This window comes from Anguilla anguilla, chromosome 1, assembly GCF_013347855.1.
Source record: "Anguilla anguilla isolate fAngAng1 chromosome 1, fAngAng1.pri, whole genome shotgun sequence".
Lineage (NCBI taxonomy): Eukaryota > Metazoa > Chordata > Actinopteri > Anguilliformes > Anguillidae > Anguilla > Anguilla anguilla.
This window is the reverse complement of record NC_049201.1, coordinates 50,273,193-50,291,376: the sequence shown is the minus strand read 5'-3', so window position 1 is coordinate 50,291,376 and position 18,184 is coordinate 50,273,193. Positions and strand designations below refer to the sequence as shown.

At 38.6% G+C, this 18,184-nt stretch overlaps 1 protein-coding gene across 3 annotated transcripts; it reads right to left on the bottom strand.

The window, feature by feature from the left end:
- Positions 1-34: 34 nt before the first annotated feature.
- On the bottom strand, positions 35-17,010 carry LOC118206452 (T-cell differentiation antigen CD6-like). Of its 3 annotated transcripts, none has more exons than XM_035379208.1 (17): positions 16,687-17,007; positions 10,559-10,636; positions 9,108-9,392; positions 8,650-8,955; positions 7,481-7,525; positions 6,126-6,284; positions 5,302-5,412; positions 5,056-5,175; positions 4,219-4,293; positions 3,919-4,032; positions 3,419-3,499; positions 3,162-3,221; positions 2,161-2,241; positions 1,826-1,921; positions 1,501-1,575; positions 1,216-1,329; positions 35-486 (listed from the first exon to the last, which is right to left on the bottom strand). In XM_035379208.1, the coding sequence occupies exons 1-17, from the start codon at positions 16,736-16,738 to the stop codon at positions 344-346; spliced, it is 1,995 nt and encodes a 664-aa protein (XP_035235099.1). In that variant the 5' UTR covers positions 16,739-17,007; the 3' UTR covers positions 35-343. The 3 variants fall into 3 exon arrangements, with proteins under 3 accessions (XP_035235099.1, XP_035235089.1, XP_035235108.1); XM_035379198.1 differs by having other exon boundaries at positions 5,302-5,421; positions 16,687-17,004; XM_035379217.1 differs by lacking the exons at positions 1,501-1,575; positions 1,826-1,921; positions 2,161-2,241 and having other exon boundaries at positions 5,302-5,421; positions 16,687-17,010.
- Between the last annotated feature and the right edge of the window lie 1,174 nt (positions 17,011-18,184).

The window sequence follows — 18,184 nt, the reverse complement described above, 5'->3', positions numbered from 1 at the left end:
GTGAATAAACATATCAGGATGGACACCAAAATAGTTTGAAATGTACAAAATATATTTCTTTACAGTATGAACACATTTTTGTTCAGGTTATCATGTACAAATTATGTAAAATCAAATAAAAGTTTTTTGTCACGATTTAGTCCATGTGTCAGAATATTTTGACAACTTTTGCCTAAAGACATGACATTGAGCAAATCACTCTCTAAAACCGAAAAACATTTTTAAAAAAGATAATACATTTATAATTACACTCATCTTCTTACAGCTGCCGATAACAGTCACAGTTACCATAAGAGCTTCACAGGATTGTCATAAGTAATCTTGCTTTTGAACCATTTGTGTCTCACAGTCCATAGCTGGCGACATCGTCATAGTCGCTGTCTGAAGAAGACTGGTCACAGTTTTCTCTCACAGCGGGGCTCAGTGGCTTTCCTTGTCCCTCAGGGATGTCGTAATCATCTTCAGATGAAGTGCTGGATGAATCCCCTGAGGTAAAAACAGATTTCCTGGTATGTTCATACACTCACCTGCAGCACAACGCAGTCGTTTGGATTACATTTCTTCTACAATTACAGCACTTTAATGTCACAAACTGATTCGACAGAGATTAATGTCAGAGTGGCATGAGAACCGATACTTTATTACCAGCCTTTCTCTGTCTTTCTACAAGGCACAATAAATCTTTCCCCTGTGGTTTTGGTGGCTATAAATAAAATACACCATTGAAAATCAGTTTTGATTTAAAAAAATAAAAGCAATGACATTTATTTTAATGAACTGAGAATGCAGTTCATGGTACCTATTGCCCAAGAGCTGTGAACTAAGCACCTTCAGTTGGAGGGGGGCTGCATCATTCAAGGAAGAAAACAAAGTCAGCCCCTATTTTCAGACTGTTTTGTGACAAATTTTCCATTAAACCCACACACAACACCCACTCTCGTGGGGGAAAACAAACACCCATTTCAGTCTCTTTTCACTAGTTTTTACGTTTCACAAATTATTATCATTTTTATTTTAATTTTTAGGAAAGTAGTTATAATTATTCTAATTGATTAGTATTAGTTTGTATCCTAGGTTAATGGTGCGTGCGCAATACTTAAACAAGATGGTTATGTGGCAGTGCACATACATATTTCCAGATGCATTCTCGTGTAGTTGTGCTATTACTTTTGTGCCAATGCTGCACGGCTGTATAAATGTAAATATACAAAATACCGTCATTGTGCGGGTTTGGTTGGAAGTAGCAGTTGGTGAAGCCAGGGTCATGGATTTTTGTCTGTTGCAGGATGGGGCCCTCTCTTACTTCTGCCTCTGTAGGAACTGCATCGCCTTGTAGGGAGATAGCACAAGGTCTTTTGGTTAATTGTAAGTGAATTTTGGTTCATTTCTGACAGTGAACATTCGGCTTGATCGTGGCTAAATGGTTGATTTACGAATGTTTGGTTTTAGCTGATGCCTGAGTCTGGTGATTGCTCCAAATTTGCTGGCAATGCGACGGACCTTGTATGTGCCGCTCAGCCTCTTTTCCTGTGTTTTCGTAGCATTCAGACGTGCTGGAGGAATCAGGTGAGTCCTCTGCAACAGTGACACAAGCTTTAGATTCTCTCCGAACGGTACCATCCAGTCTCTGACTGCCTGTTTGCCTCCCTGCTGTCTTTCTTTTTTACAAGTATTGTGCAAACTCCTCCCCCCCCCCCTTATAAGCAATAGGCCTAGATATTGTGACAATACATACAAATGCCTACAGACGTGAAATCATCTCCTTTTGCACTTTTAATTAGCATTCAGCACAACTAAATATAAACATAGTCCTGCAGTAAATTACCCTGAGAATGGGGGTCTGGTTGGAGGTAGCAGTTGGTGAGGCCAGGGCTATAGTGTTTGTTCTGTGGCTGGATGGGCTGCTCTCTTCCTGTCATCTCTGCAGGAAGTGCATCACGATCCAGACACACGCAAGGAGCAGAAAACATTCAGGACAGGATTTGATCACCATTCTCTCCAATTGCTCACTTGCTAATACCCAACAGGATACTTTGAGAATTACTTCCAAAACATAGTATTGGATTAAATTAAATAATTTTTTTTTTTTTTGGGTGGTCAGAAATGGTCTCCAATGTAACTGAGCATGTGTCAGGTGCATTTGCTGAAAATGCGACATGCCTTGGATGTGCTGCTCAGCCTCCTTTCCTGTGTTTTCGTAGAATTCTTCGGAAGACGTGCTGGAGGAATCAAAGGAGTCCACTGCAACAGTGACATGAGCATTAGATTCTCTCCTAACACTAGCAACAGGCCTGTTTTCCTCCTTTGGTGTGCCCTGGGTAGTGCTGTGCGTCTTTTTGTTAGTTACAATTTAGAAAAATATATATTTATTCATTCTCACTGATGGGTATGCATGACTAAAAATGTCTCGATGTTTTGTGATGGTGTATTCCGCGCAAATGCATTCCAAAAAAGAAATGCTGGGAAAGAATAATATATTTTTTTCCAATAATGTGAGGTCAGAGTAGGCAAGATAGGCATTGAGTATTGTTGCTTTCACTGTATGGCCTGACAAAACTTCTCTGCCTTGATGCACGTCTCTTAGCCTTCTAAACCACATGACTTACCGCACGTTACTGGTATTTATATGAACAAAAACAGTTTGCACAGTGCATGAAATAGTTGCGAAAAAAAAGTTCCATGAACAATCAGACACATTTTGATTTATTCTGCTGCATTTTCACACATTAGGTAGTGCCTTTCCTGCCTACCCTGCACATATATTTCAACTCTGATACATAAGGAAACTAAACATTTTTTGAGAAGATGTCCCAGCTATTTACATGGTCTTTGGTAGGTCCCGGAAGAAGTGTGGGATATCATTCCCAAGCTTATTACAGAATTATCTCTTAAAATCTCTCCCAGGAATGATTTCATTGCTTTTGAAGGGACTGGAAGGACAGTCATTCAAATTTAGTACTGTATATTGTGTATAAAAGTGATTATTTGAACACTGTCATTTTCACGTGTGTTTGCATTACTATATTTTCAGTTTCCTTGTGCATCAGAGTACAAAAAAAGCTAAAATGTGAATTTTGTACAGCAGTCTATATTATTGCATTTGCACATATTTTTTTGTTTGTGTACATTTTATAAAGGCAAAAAATGAAAAATACACCAACCTAGTTTTGGGTGATTCTTTTCTGTCTGTGACTGAACGGCATCCCCTCCCTTTGTTGCCTCTACAGGAAAAAACAAATCAGAAAACAGTCTTTTTGGGAGCTGAAGGGGAAGGAGATTATTTGTTCAATCGTACGTTTGGTTGATACCACACTCAACAGATTCCTTTCATATAATTGTTCATTTCCTGATATTAGTTATAGCTCAGGTCAGTTATGTCCACTAGTACAGCTGAGTGTGTGTGAGGTGTAAGGCAGACCTTGAATGTGCAGCTCAGCCTCTTTTTTTGTGTTTTCGTAGAATTCTTCGGAAGACGTGCTGGAGGAATCAAATGAGTCCACTGCAACAGTGACACAAGCTTTAGATTCTCTTTCGTTACCTACTAGCCATAGATCAAACAACTACTTCTGTGACCACTTCTATAGCTCTTTTAAAAACACATTTAGCAACTGACTTTTAGCGCACCAAAACCCCTGGTCTTCTATACTTTCATCAAGTTTTAACTTCTTTATTTTTCTTGTTTATTCTTGACTTTATCTCTTGACCTTATTTGTTGTCTTGCTTTGCTTTAAATGTATTTTGTGAACCACCTTGTACTGTATTTCTCCAAGTAGGTTCTATACAAATAGAGGTGTTATTGTATTATATAATGTATCTATAATTCATAATTCTCTTGGTCATCGGCACTTGCTGCTATATGCCCTGCCATTGATCTTGTGATAGGACAGTTGGGTAAATGAGCAGAAATACTGTACTTACCAGTTGGGATGGCCTTGATTTTTGTGTCACTGATGCCGCTGAATGTTGGAAATCTGCTTGTGTCTTCATGGCATTCAGGAAGTGCTGCATTGTCAGCTAGACCACTGGTTTGATCTGTCAATTTACACCATGGTTAATGGGATTGATCTTCTGCTCTTAATGGCTTAAATCTTCATAACCCCATTTATTATTGCTATTATTATTTTTTGTATTGTATCGTTTTGTCGTTTTGTGTTTTTTGATGCAAGACACTGGCTCTTTGCTTATTTGTTGAGCAGTGGAACAGATAGGAAGTCCTACCTTCTTCAGTTAGACAATGTAGGGATGAAGGCTTCAGTGTGGGGCTCCTGTTGTCTCCTCTGTTGCGGAGAGAATCTATGGGAAAGAGGGCATTTTCTTTAAATTTCTTTTAACTTGAAGGTGACCATTTCAACCAGTGATGCCACCAATTGGTTGAGTGTTCCAGAAATAATTTATCTTGTCATTTTATGAGTTGATTGTTATTGTCCAGTACAATTATTATTATTATTATTATTATTATTATTATTATTATTATTCTTGAAATATAATATTATTCATTTAGAATATTTACTAGATTTGGTACAGTTCATATTGAATAGAAGCTATGATAATAGCTAACATGTCGATAATTGCATAATGTTAGATAGTGAATGAGTTTATTTTTAGACACAACCACTGCTCACACATCCTGGTGTGATTATACAGCTGGAAGGCAACACATTGAATATACAGAGGCTAGCATTATTAGATTATGTTTTGTTCTCCCAAATTGGACTGTGCAATTCTGTTTGTTAGCTTGTCCCATTGCTAACACATCTGGAGAGCTCAGGCCTGCATGTGGGCACTTGTACATTGCACTGTGAGAGCCCCACCATGAGCACTGACACAGTTTTAATTCCAAACTGCTGGGCAGATCACTTGTCAAATGGTTAGTGTAGAATGCACCATCCAACAACCCATAAAAGCTTATATTATTTGACAGCTGTGTAAAATGGCAGCAGTGGGCCATAGAGGGGACCTATTGGCCTTCCTGCAGGGCTCAACTGTAACATTCATGTTTTAAGTTTAAGGAGTTTTAGGTATGTTTGAAAATGCAGAGAGGCAGCATTAACTCACTCTTGAAGGTGGCCAAGGCAACGGGAGGCTCTACACTGAAGTCGTAGGGCTCGTAGTCTGAGTCAATGGAGAAGTTGTCCACGCTGTGCTGGGTATGCAGGACCCTCGGGTTGAGTAAGACTGTAAGGTGGTGTAGACGGGAATGTGTCAGCTTGTGAAAAGAAGGATGACTGTTCACACATTCAATATGAAGGAGAACACAGAGACAAGGCGGTGGCTGGGCGCACAGGCAACTGACTCACTGACCATCGTTTTCTGTGCTGTCAGTGGGGAGCTTGTGGACATCTTCCGTGCTCCGGTACTCATTCTTCTGCTGTCCTGTGGTTGTTTGCAGGTTTTTCCTGCTCTGCTCCACAGCTACAGGGACTGTAAACAATTAGAACTGCTCAGACCACCTTAAAAAGCTCAGACTAAATCACTGTTTCTTTAAATGAAAATACTTTTAGACAAGAAAGGTTGAAAATGTCACAGAGAAACAGAGGAGCACAACAGCTTAGACATTAACAGATCAGTAAGAGGTTGCTTCCTGCATGCTAACAGTGAAGCAGGAGGATGATTCATACAGACATCCGGTAGGTATCGTAACCTTGGCAAACCTATAATTTGCTAGTAGGCAAACTATTCTGCCGTAAGCCCCAAGTACAACTTCACACCATTTGATTTGCAATTCACATCATGTCTTTTTGTTGCTGATCCCAGCTGTGGTCCAGCAGGGTCTGGTATCATGGTTAGCAGTGTAAGAATGAACCATGCTAATGCATTTCCTGTTAACAGACTTGCTTAACAGACTTAGCCCCATGTCTGTAGATTGTGTATGCAAATTAAACTTTCCAATAGCTTTTCTGAATAGCAGCAGCTTTACTCCCAGTAGCTTTTTGTTACTTTTATATGCTTTCAATGCACTATTAAGGGGAAGTGCACTGTGTTCCTACGAATTGCACACTGTGCATTGATGCTTGGTGCCTATGATGCTCACGGGATCCAATAAAAGCATTTGTCAGATGTAGCGTCGGCACTGTGAATAGTGATCATTGATTGCAAGGCTGTGTGTGACAGATGACATGACTCACCGCCTCTCTCTCTTTTCCTGATACGCCAGCAGAGGATAGCATTCACAACCAATGCCATCACCAGGAGGAGAGACAGAACAATGCAGCCCACCTCTGCCGGGGAGTATCTGGGGCCCCAGGAAGGGGCGTCTGGGGTCCCAATGATGGTGGTCCAGGCGGCTGAAAGCACACGTTAACAGACTAGTCTGATGGCCACCCATGGACTGTAAGTTCTCACCTGTTGTAGTCTTTGGTAAAGTGGGTACCTGCAGTAGTTTTGGGCTATATCTTTGCACTCACTACAGTTAGAGAGCTTGCCGAGAGCTCATTTTAATCAGGAGGACAGCTACTCTTCCACAAGTAAACGTTCATTTTATGGCAGAATTCCCATTTACAGTGGCAGACACTGCAACAGAAGTTTGTGTGGTCAGATCACATGCCAGACGGCGACTGTTATACCCTTGAGCTATGTCCTCGCTGAATTTCATATTTCTAGCAAAAATTCAGGCATGTAAAATGGGTCTACATACTGGAATGTGTAAATGTTTATGAAAGTCACCTTGGGAAAAGGACAGGTTCACAAAATACATTTTAGCTAAAAAGGTAAAAACATTTTGGAGGATAAATAGTGAGTGCTATTCTGTCTCATGCCATACTAGTGTTGTTGCCATACCAAAGTTTTGGCTTCGATATCGATATGTACCTTCGGTACCTTGATATAAATGACAAATCAATACTACGTTAAATCACTGATAGCCAAGAATTTCACATAAAATGAAATGTAAACCTGACATATCTTTTCAAAATTATTTAACAAAATATCTAATACAAAATTAGAAATAAAGTTTAGATGTGAGCATTTTGTAAACAAAAGCACTGCACTTGTTAAGCCATCAAAACACCATAATCTTGTCATGTATCTACTGTATCTTATTATTACACCTGTGAGGATTTGAAGTCCCTGAAGAGATCGGGGAGGTTGTCGGTCAGACGCCTTGCTAGGTTGGATGTGTTGCCGTCCTTGGCGAAACAAACTTTTAAGAATTGTTTTTGCAAACGGGTGCTGTAATAATGCTGTGAGGTTTGCCTTTATCTTTGGCTTTGTAGGCAAATAACTGCCATGGGTTTGACAGAAGTGGTACACAATTATGCAAGCACGGCATTTATTTTACAATAGATAGTAATCATTTTGCTGCAATAGGAAGCAATGTCACGCATGTTTTCATAAAGTATCTAATTTTTTTTAAATGCTGGTATACTGTAGTACCATTTTAATATTTTGGTAACACGGCACTTTAGTACTAATACACTGCGCAACCCTAAGTCATACTGCTTGCTGCTTTATAAATGAGTGATGTACATAAGATGGTATTTACCTGTGGTCACAGCAACTGTGGTTGTAGGTTGTGCCCCAGGTGACTCTAAAGAGAGGAACAAGAGGAACAAATTTCATATTTATTAAACATCTATAACAGGATCAGCTGAAAACATCATTAACCCCTCTAAACTATTCATCATCCAAAGTGAACAATCCAGGCGCTGCTGAGGGTATCAACCTTGTGGTTGTGCCCATTACTACAACAGGTTTGACTGGTGTTAGAATTAATATGCATGGCACCCACAGTCTGATATTATTTCTTGGCTGTACTAGTGCTCATTGTAGCATAATTGGCTATAGCATCAGCCAGGGAGGGGAGGGATTCCAGTCTCTGTCTCATTGCACACCAGCCACGTCCTCTGGACAGTCGCTAACAGTTTGCCAGTATAACTTACGGTAAATATGAAATGTCATTTGACTCAATGTCAGTACAAGCCTCACTAGCAGACTGGAGAATTAAAAGAGTCTTAGGCTGACATCACGTTTTGGAGTAGCTCTTGTCTGCGTTCTGAATTGACAGAGGGGGTTGTAGAAATGAGCACAAACGCAATTGGGCCTACCACCTGGGGGCAAGGATGAAAAAATGGCACCTTGGACAATCAATATTTTCATTAATATTTTCCATTGATATTGAATACATTTAAGGTTGTAATTACGTCTTTTGAACCTGAATTGCATTTGAAGATCTAAGGCAAAAGCTTGTTGCTTGTTGTTTGCTTAATGAACCCTGGTCCATGCCAAAATCATGCAGTCATTTCAAAGGCAAAATTGTGCCTTTCACAGAGGTGCTAGTGTTAGGTGAAGTGTCCAGATAGAGACATTACAAAACTGGACTATATTTCCCACAAGCCTCAGGGGGAAAATTTACGCAATATCTTGAGCGTACCGATGAAACCCAAAGTAAATGGCTGTCCAGGCAATATGTGCATGGTACTCATATATCTAATTAGAGGTTGGAATGAATATTAGCGAATTCCAGAGATGTTTTTACAATTAGGAATAGGGACGTCTGGTTGGAAGTGCAAATGTACTGACTGCCCAAACAAGGCTGATTGATAAATGCATTTTGTACATAATTTGTTTCAGAGAGGCTCTTGAATCATGCCCAGAGACTGTAAAATTATTTAGCGTAAAATTCTATGACATTCTGTTGCATGTCAGTAGTACCTGAACAAACAACGCCTGCGTCCTGCTTGTGTGTGCAGTTTGGTCTCCTCTGGGCGGGGCAGTCCCACAGGTTACTCTCACTTCCAGTGCAGTTGACTTTATCCAGGAAGATGGGGCCACTCCCCACTCCAAAGACCCCGCCCTCTCCCATCACGCGGAAGGCAGAACCGCATCCCAGCTGTCTGCAGACCACGCTTGCGTCCTCAAGGTCCCAGTCGTCATCGCACACCGTCCCCCACTTCTCAGCATTCCACACTTCCACCCGCCCCTCACACCGTTTAGAGCTTCCCACCAACTGAACGGCCACTGAAAGACAGATTTGTTAACCAATGAGAGGACCATAAGGTCATAATCAGATGCAATTCTCTACACTGAAAATAAGAAGCATATTTTATGTTTGAATGTTTTGTGTCGTTCTGGATTATATAAAGAAAAACAGGAAGTAGAGATGCTTTTACATGAGGAATTGCAGACAATCTCAGTCACACTGGTGCAGTTTTGTGAGACCTCAGTACAGTTCTTCAGTTTTGAGTCACTGTAGGTGCAGTTGGTGAGGCAGGTGGTGTTGTGCAGGGCACTATGGCGAAATGAAGAAACTTTCAGGCATCCAAGGTGTCTGCATATTTTATTGGCCACCTTCCTCGCAGATTGAGGGGTCAGCAATACTGCAGTCCACTTCGTGTGGTTAAAAACCCCCAGGGTCCCAGAGCAGTTGCCGGATAGCTGCGGTGTGAAGGCATCAGCTGTAGGGGAGGAATTAATGAAGAAATCAAAGGGACAGCCAGAACTAAAATCAATTCTATTTCAAACTGGTAAATTTAGAAACTTAATTGAAATTTCAAGTTCATTAACTAAAAAATGCCCATAGCATTTTTTTTTTTTTTTTTAACCTAAATTAAATTTGCAGTTTAGTTGTTTGGATTAAAATAAAATGGGCCCAACCCTGGTTACAGGCAGTGCCTCTCCAACCGTCTGGCACTACTGCTGTTACTGAGTCAGTAATATGAGTCACACAGTGCTCATATTCTGTCCCGCCTAATGTAAAGATTTATGGTAGAATTTGGGTTGTGAAGGCATAGTTTGTAGATCATGCCGCATGGCTTGACGACATGCACAGAGAAACCCCTGCCACGCTGTACTGTTATGTTTTGCAGGAGTCTTGCATAGTAATGCACGACAGTGCCACGCTGCCACATCCTGTGACTCATTTCCTGTGGAAATGTGAGAACGTACCCTAGCCCAGGGAGGACCTGGAGAGAGGAGCTGTTTTTAGAAACTCCTGCACCAAATAACCAGTGCGGTTATTTGTCTGTGGCAAAGGGCTGCTTCTGCTGTGCTCTGTCTGGGAGTGTTCAAATTCAGTTCTTGTGACGTGATGACATTAGTTGTTTGAATAAAAACGGGATACATTATTGCATTATATTACATATTACATTATTGACAACAAATTAAGGGAGTACCCATGTGAATCAAAAACAAAATGGAAGTTTCACATAAAACAGGATTTTTAATTTGTAGATTAATTTGTTATCATAGACAGTTAAAGATTATTGTATGTCACCGGCAGCAATCCTCACTACTAATTGCAGACATCCAGAATTATTGTACAAAAATAGCATTTATTCAGAAATATAGATAAGAAATCAGCACACAGCTTTTCCATCACTCCACCTCTCTGCAGTAACAGTGATTATGTGATTATTGTATCCTGTGCATGCCTCAGAAGCCCGTCATAGACATGCAGTCTTGATTGTGAGGGCAGAAAGGAAGGAACTGAAGTGGGGATAGGGGGAGGAAGCATACTGGCAAGCACTGCTGATGGGATGATTGTGCTTGACTAATGAAGTGGGAGGCTAACAGGCGAGTGTTATGCTTAATGTAAGTTATGGCAGAACAAAAACAGACTCACTTTGATTTGTAGCAGGTTCATCGGTCCCTTCCGACTGTGAGACATTCTTTTGTGAAGGGGAAATGGTTTGCTGAAGGCCTACAAGACAGGAAAAACAAATATGCGACAAGAGTTTCTGACTGCAGTAGGCTCTACCTTGACGGCTTACATCTACCATAGCTTCCTCATTCTTCTTTGACAATTGTGGCTCACAGGCTTCCTTCCAAAACCTTACATCCGAGTACAGAAAGGATGTCATTAAACATGCCGTGGAACAGAAGATTACTGGGGGGGAACCACACTGCTCTACACAGACCTGAGAAAAGTGATGTATCCCTCATAATCCTTCCCGAAAGCTTTCAAAGGGACTGTGAAGCACTGCTTCAAAAAATAGTACTAAATGAAGACCGCTATGTTAATCGTCTGTCAGTTATACATCGTGTAATTCATAGGCTTGGAATAAATATTTGTTCTTGTTAGTTTGAATCGTCATCAACACAGTTGGAAAGTTCAGTAATAATCTAAATTAACTCACCAAAATGCGTTTATGTATTAAAAACAATAGCTTTAATTTCATGCGTTCATTTAATTGTAAGATAAAGGACTAATGTTTTGTGAATATTGACCTTAGTGTGAGCAGGTATTCAGTAGCAGCATGGCTTGCTGTCTTACTGGGCCTTGTTTTGCAAGTAAGACTCCATTTACACGTTTTGTGCAACACGTCTAATTTCTTGAATTCGATTAATGTTGTATTTGATATTCTTAACACAAGAAATTGGATGGTTTGGATTTGTCCCAATCTGATTTGAATCACATCTAGAGCTAGTCTTGGTCTGATTCCTTTGGCATTGAATATGAATGCAAATGCTCTAGCATATGTCTTCTTATGTTACCAAAATTCTATTGACAGTTAAAATCCCATTAAAAGCGTACGGGTATCAGAACACACCCTGTTGCATAGCCAGGTGTCAGTTTGGATAGAACATTGAACTACGACTGAGAAAATTGCAACCAGTCAAAATGCACAAAATCTGATATGCAACACATGAAAACTTGAGCGTTAACAGACAGCCATACACTGTGACTTCAGAAAGTTTTTTTGAAATGCCCTACAGACACTGTTATTGACATGGAGATATAACAACCTCTAAAAAAACCTGAGAATGAAGCGGCTGCATAAAATATCAGAAAATTATCAGAACTGAATGATGGAAAATACTAGAAAATAAGGTTGAAAAAAACAATTGTCCTTTAAACAAAGGGAAATAAAGTATAAAATAAATAAAATCATGAAATAAATAAAATTTACAGAATTAGGCACAGAGACGTGAGAGTATTGCACATGGATACGAGTATAAAAATACAGTACGCAATATTAACATTGTAATACTGTAATGTAGGTAATACTGCAGTATAGATAACAAAATATACAGGTCACATTAAAGATTAATGTGAGAAATCACATTAAATATGTTAACAAGGTCCACTACATGTTAAAAGACCATGTGGCAGACCCTGAGACCTTCTGGAAGAAGATTATGTGGTTTAAAGTTGAGCTCTTTGGCTGAAATGTTCGGCGTAAACCCAATGCGGTCTGTCACCCAGATAGCACCATCTATACTGTCAAGCATGGTGGTGGCAGCATCATGCTATGGGGTTGCTTTTCTGATGGGAGGACTGGAAAGCTTGTTGGCATCAAGGTCAAGAATAGAGCAAGGCAAATCCTTGATAGGAATATGTTTTAGTTCTCAAGAGGTCAGCATTTTGATTCATGATACAGAAGGTGAATAACCCAAAGCACACGGCAATAAAAAAGGAATGGCTCAAAACAAGAAAGTCAATATTCTGAAATGGATGAAGCGCCGTCTAATTAGTTTAGAGGCATTTGGTTGAACTTCAGCAGAAAAATGCTTCTGTACAGTTCATGATTGATTCTGCTCCTGCTGTCAGCCGTTACATCATCAAGTGAGCCAGTACCTGTGGCAACCATACATGCACAAACCATAACACACGTGCCATGATGTTTCAGAGATGGGGGGTGTTTTAGATCTTGGGCAGTTCCTTTTGGCCTCCACACTTTGCTCCTGCCATCAATCTGACACAAGTGCCCAGGCAAGCTCTTTTAGGTATTTCTTAACAAACTGTAACCTGGCCATCCTGTTTTTGCAGCTAACCAGAGGTTTTCATCTTGCAGTGAAGCCTCTGTAGTTATGTGTTTGGGGGTTTTTAATTATTCAGTCATCTTCCTAGGCCTACCAGGCCCTTTGTAATTACCGAGCTCACCATTGCTTTCTTTCTTCTTAATGATTTTACAAACAGTTGAAAAAACTTTTAGAAGTCTAAGGTTTGGCCTATGTCTTAATTATCAGCCTCATAATGGTTTCCTTGATTTCACTGACATAACTCAGGTTCTTGTGTTGACAAACACAAATCTCCAAAGGCAGGAATCAAGACTAGATAGTGAAATGGCTCTTATACCTGCACTAAGGAACAATTGAACACACCTGACTAATCAGAAACACCCGTGAAGCCTTTTGTCCCAAACATTATCATGCTCTGAAATGGGGAGACTATGTAAATGGTAAATGGTAAATGGACTGCATTTATATAGCGCTTTTATCCAAAGCACTTTACAATTGACCCTCCGACTACCAGACAACCACTCTTACCTCCTGAGCTATGGTGAAACCATTATGTTAACCATTATACCCTTTAATAAAAGCTGAGAATCTGCACCTTAAATCGTGGGGTAAAAAGCCAAATCAAGAAACAAAATGACTTTGTCCCAAACATTATGGAGCTCATTGTACCTTAGAAGACTCGCAGTTGTAATTGCTGCCAAAAGGCCAAGTATTGATTCCGGGGATATGAATTATTTTATGAAAATGCAAACATCATTACATTTACATGTAAATGTAATGTCTTTTTTTTTTTAAATGTTGAATAAAAAATATTATTTTTGCATCACAAATGTGTTACTCTGTTTGTGAAGGGGGAAAATATTTAAGCGTTCCACAATTTTAATGTGTAATACGACAAATTCAGAGGGTGAAATTTTTCTGTAGGCACTGTAAAGCTACATCTATTTAGGCAGCTGTTTTTTATTTTAAAACAATGCGATGAAAACGTGTCAAGATAATGGTCTGTTAGATACAAAGAAGATATCTTTGTTTTTTCTTAAAAAATCACGTCAACTTGTTTCTTCACAGACTAAAACGCATGTGCTGGCTCAGACTTTCCCGACGGAATGTAAATAAACCCTAATAGCCTGGATGCACTGGAAGCATTCAAAAAGTGAAATCATTTAATGAACCATTTTAAAACATTAATGCTTGCCCTTATTCATGATTCCCAAAGATGATCTGCATGACGAGAAGAATGCAGAATACGTTGCATTTGGGTTATGGCAGAATAAAAAATTATTCAATATTTTTTTATCGGCTTCTCTCTGTTCGTTTTAATTGCAGTCGCTGTCTCTTAGTCTTGCAAGCAGAATGTCAGTTTTTTAAAGATAATTACTTTCATTGAAATGTCCATAGGTAATCACTCAGTTTTCCATTATGATTCATTTTTGATTTAAGTTGAAATCTTTTTTTGGCTGTTGGCTGTGATAATTTACCGTGTTCATGTACTAAGGCCTTTTCACAATACGGTTTCATGCTCAGCCATGCGATCATTTGAAAGGGGCAATTACTATATTCCAGACTTGAAATAGCTTTCCGTTTAATATAGTTGAGTTTCAAGTGTAATTAGACACTTAAATTATCTCCCTCAAATAATCTAATTATGTATGCTAAAAAGGCAATATTAAACTAATTTTCTTTTGGTACATCGTCCTCAGAATAATTTGTTTTAACATATTTAGGTATATTCTTTTCTTAAAATGGGAAAAAATATCTGAGAAGAAAGTGTCATGTATATTTCTTGTCAGAAAAGCTAATTAATCATTTTTATTAGATGGCTTTCTTTTGCCGCCAATAATCATTGTTTATCTGTAAGTTCTGATGATATGTAATATCTCTTCCTGGCTTGTAGTTGACTACCAGAGTTGGTGCCATTTGAGAAGAATCAAGCAGAGAAGTGCTTACAGTTGAGGCAAAAATACAAAAGCCACTATTGTAATAGGCCCTCTCTAATCTCACAAATTCACAAAAGCCATGAAATGATTATCCAATGCCTTGTTTGCTGATACAGTCGACAAAGCAGATTTCTGTATATACAATTTACTATAATTGCGTAGTCCTAATAGTTAAGCCCATTCCTGGTACCTGTCTTTTCAAGTTCCTCATTCTTAAACATAGACCCTCATTCAATCAAGATAACTATACTCTGACTAATATATCGGATCACCAATAAAAATACTTTCAGAACCTATCCACCATTGTTCATCATGGAGTCAGTAATGCTTAACAATTATTTTTGTCTGTTCCCTTACAGTAATGGAATATATTGCAGTATTTTGTATATGTTAACTTTTTTGAAAACATAATTTTGATATTTCATAGCAGTGTAAAATTATATTTTTACATTTCTCATATAACAGTGATATTCCACTATACATTACAACAAAACAATGCAATCAGTTACAATCAGTATATTTCAGGAAATTCATTTCCATAAGGACTGGCTTGTTGTATTTGTTTATCTCTGTTTCCAGATGCATTCTATCATCTCAGTAATGTAGCAGGCAACAACAATAACAACAACAGCAATAATAATAATAATAATAATAATTACTACTGTTATTATTATTATTATTATTATTATTATTAATAAAGTCACTTAAGGCCATTATTCAAAAGAGTAAGGTAACAGAAAATCTGTATTTCCAATTTATATAACATTTCGTTGTCAGCTAAAAGCGTGTGCTTTTTTCATTGGAGTGTCTTGCCATATTATTTTATTCTTGAGGTCTCATAGAACACTATTTATACTATCTTGGTGCCATAAAGTTTTAAGAATTTTTGGCAATTTCAGTAAAGCTATGAAATCTCAGCCACCAAGTACTAATTAAATATATATATATGTATGTATCTCACTACAAAATCTGAAATTTAAGGAATATCATCTGAAAATCATAATTCTAACTCTTTATAAAGACCACCTGTGAGAATATTGGGAATTTGTTGTGCTAACTATTTACTACATCAGGTACTGAGGAAATTCTCACCAGGTCTGTTTCCTGTTTAATCGGTAGTGTTTTGTAATATAGCAGACGTTTTGTGTTTCATGACGCTCAAGTTCCATTCTAACCCAGATGAGCCAATGCACTGTATTAAAAATCAAACTTAAAAGCATTTAATTCAGAATACATCCTTACATTACATGGACTGTAGCCTTTCATGAGAGTCAAATGGGTACCAGGGTTAGCATTACCTTTAGGTCTCAGGTACATTAGAATGAGGAGATAGGCACTGCATATGAAACAAAAAACCTGAAAAAGTTCAGAACTGGGTACTTCATATAGCAAATGGAATGATACACCCAATTATATTTCATGTCATAATCTTTAGAAATGTAAATACCCAAGAACCATTTTTTGCTTGAGAGTACAGTACACAAAAATTTCTAGTATTCTAGACCCTTCTAGTGTAAACATATATACAACAGTAAACAATGAATGAGAATGCAGACAATGTTTTTAGTGAAATCAAATTAAAGAGGAAAGAAGGTATAATAGAACTCCAAGAAAGCAGTTTGTGCAATTACAGGTTAAACGACTTGAGCAACCATTACAAAAGCCAAACGTATATATCTAGTTAGAAATATTGTCACTGTGGTGTCAGGTAAAAGGTAGTTTGGTGATACCTTTGTACTTCAACTTTGTTAAAGTCCAAACAAAGTTTATTTTTTAAAGGTCTGTCATATAACAAAATTCCCCCGCATTGCTTTCTTTAGTTGCCTGGAGACCCATACTCATCATCTCAGGAGACTCCCAGCCAGAACAGGTGCATTTATTGTGAAGTAGCGCACCAGAAATAAAAATTTGTTTCCTACCTTCAAGAAGTTGAACATCACCGTGGTCATCATGTATACACTGAAGCATGACAACCTCAGCAACCAATAGCCAGTAACTAACCAACATGAACAGAAACATTCACATTTATGTCATTGAAGGTTCCCAGTTGTAAAGAGATAGTGTGCATTACCTTGACAGAGACTGAGAGCTTGGAGAACAATTGCCACCTTCAACAGTTCCATCTGATGATAAGCGTGACAGTTGAGGGGCCCTGTCTTTCTTGCGTATGAGAGAACTTTGAAACTCAAAATAGTCAACAAAAAGATCTGATCTAATACATCCTTTGTTTAATCATGAAAAAAGCTTTGCGAACGGGCCGCAGTTGCTGCTGTTTGTTTGCACTGCAACGTGTGGTTTCCTTTTGCTGCTTGGTGCTGTCGTGGGTGTGCAGTTCATGTGCTCCTCATCAAGGCATTGACATGCATGTGCCATTGGCAGAATTAGTAAAGCTTGCGCTCTCTATCTCTCTCTCTCTCCCTCTGAAGTTCAGCTTTTGTTATGATGATGGCGATACGAACATTGTGCCGGTAAAGGCATCTTCGGGAAAAAGTAATGAAGGGAGAAAATGAACAAACCTCTCAGTTTCGATTCTCATCTTCTCCATTCAGCTCATGGCTTAAATATTAAAGCAAAAAAAACTCAGAAAGCAGACCTGGAAACTTAAACAATACTAGTTGAAAATGTGTTCTTGTAGTTGAAGTGTGAGGTCAGTGAAATCAAAATAACACTGATATGTGAAATCACTCCAAAATAGTGGTAGTTTGAGCTAACCATTTTTGACATTCTTTCTAAGATAAATTATCTTCAGTTAGACAAAGAGTGTTTCTCAATATCTATTCTTGTCTGTTTTTGTGTTCTAGTGAAATTGCGTGATGTAATATTTAACGGCCAAAGCTTTGTTCCAAAAGCAAGAACGCAAAGAAGCGAGAATGTTTATCGCATTAGTGCCATCCATGCAAAGGGCTAAATGTTGCCATGCATGCCTGTATTGTGCATGCAGGTTGGTAAAAGAAAGGAAAGACGGGAGCCTGCACTCTAAATGAATGAGATATAAATTATGAATGTCTACGCAACAAAATCATTTTCAGCATATTTTATTCTTATTTGGACAAAGACATTATATTACATTACATTACAGGCATTTGGCAGACGCTCTTATCCAGAGCGACGTACAACAAAGAGACAGACATGTTTCGGCCTAAGCCGTCCTCAGTGTCTTGAAGTTGAAGTCTCTTCATTAAGAGTGCGGGCTCCCGTCTTTCCTTTCTATTATTATCGTTGAGAAGCCAACGCACCAATTTATTTGTTAAATAGTTTGTTAAAACTTCTTTGAGCACATGGGTTGGTAATTGTTTTTTATCATTCTTTTTTTTCATGCATTTTTCATTTTTTGGGACTCTGGTTAATATACATTCTGTATTAATCAATTGTACCGTGTGTGTGAAAACTATTAAACATAACATTTGGGGCCTTTTATGTTACTGTTCACTATCGTCTCAAGTAAGGAATTCACATGTGAGACACCCTTGCATTACCGTAGAGCCAATATGTGTAATACAGAGGGAATTGTGTGTGCCCAAATAACTAGTTCTGAAGAAAGTATTATCTGTCTGTGGTAAGAAATCAAT

Excerpts from the sequence above, each read along its gene's own strand:
- LOC118206452 (XM_035379198.1), bottom strand. The coding sequence starts at position 16,738 with ATGGAACTGTTGAAGGTGGCAATTGTTCTCCAAGCTCTCAGTCTCTGT. Across the intron at positions 5,176-5,301 it reads TGACAGCACAGAAAACGATG|TCTTACTCAACCCGAGGGTC; the intron begins GTCAGTGAGTCA and ends ACCACCTTACAG. Across the intron at positions 1,330-1,500 it reads GGCTGAGCGGCACATACAAG|GCGATGCAGTTCCTACAGAG; the intron begins GTCCGTCGCATT and ends TCTCCCTACAAG.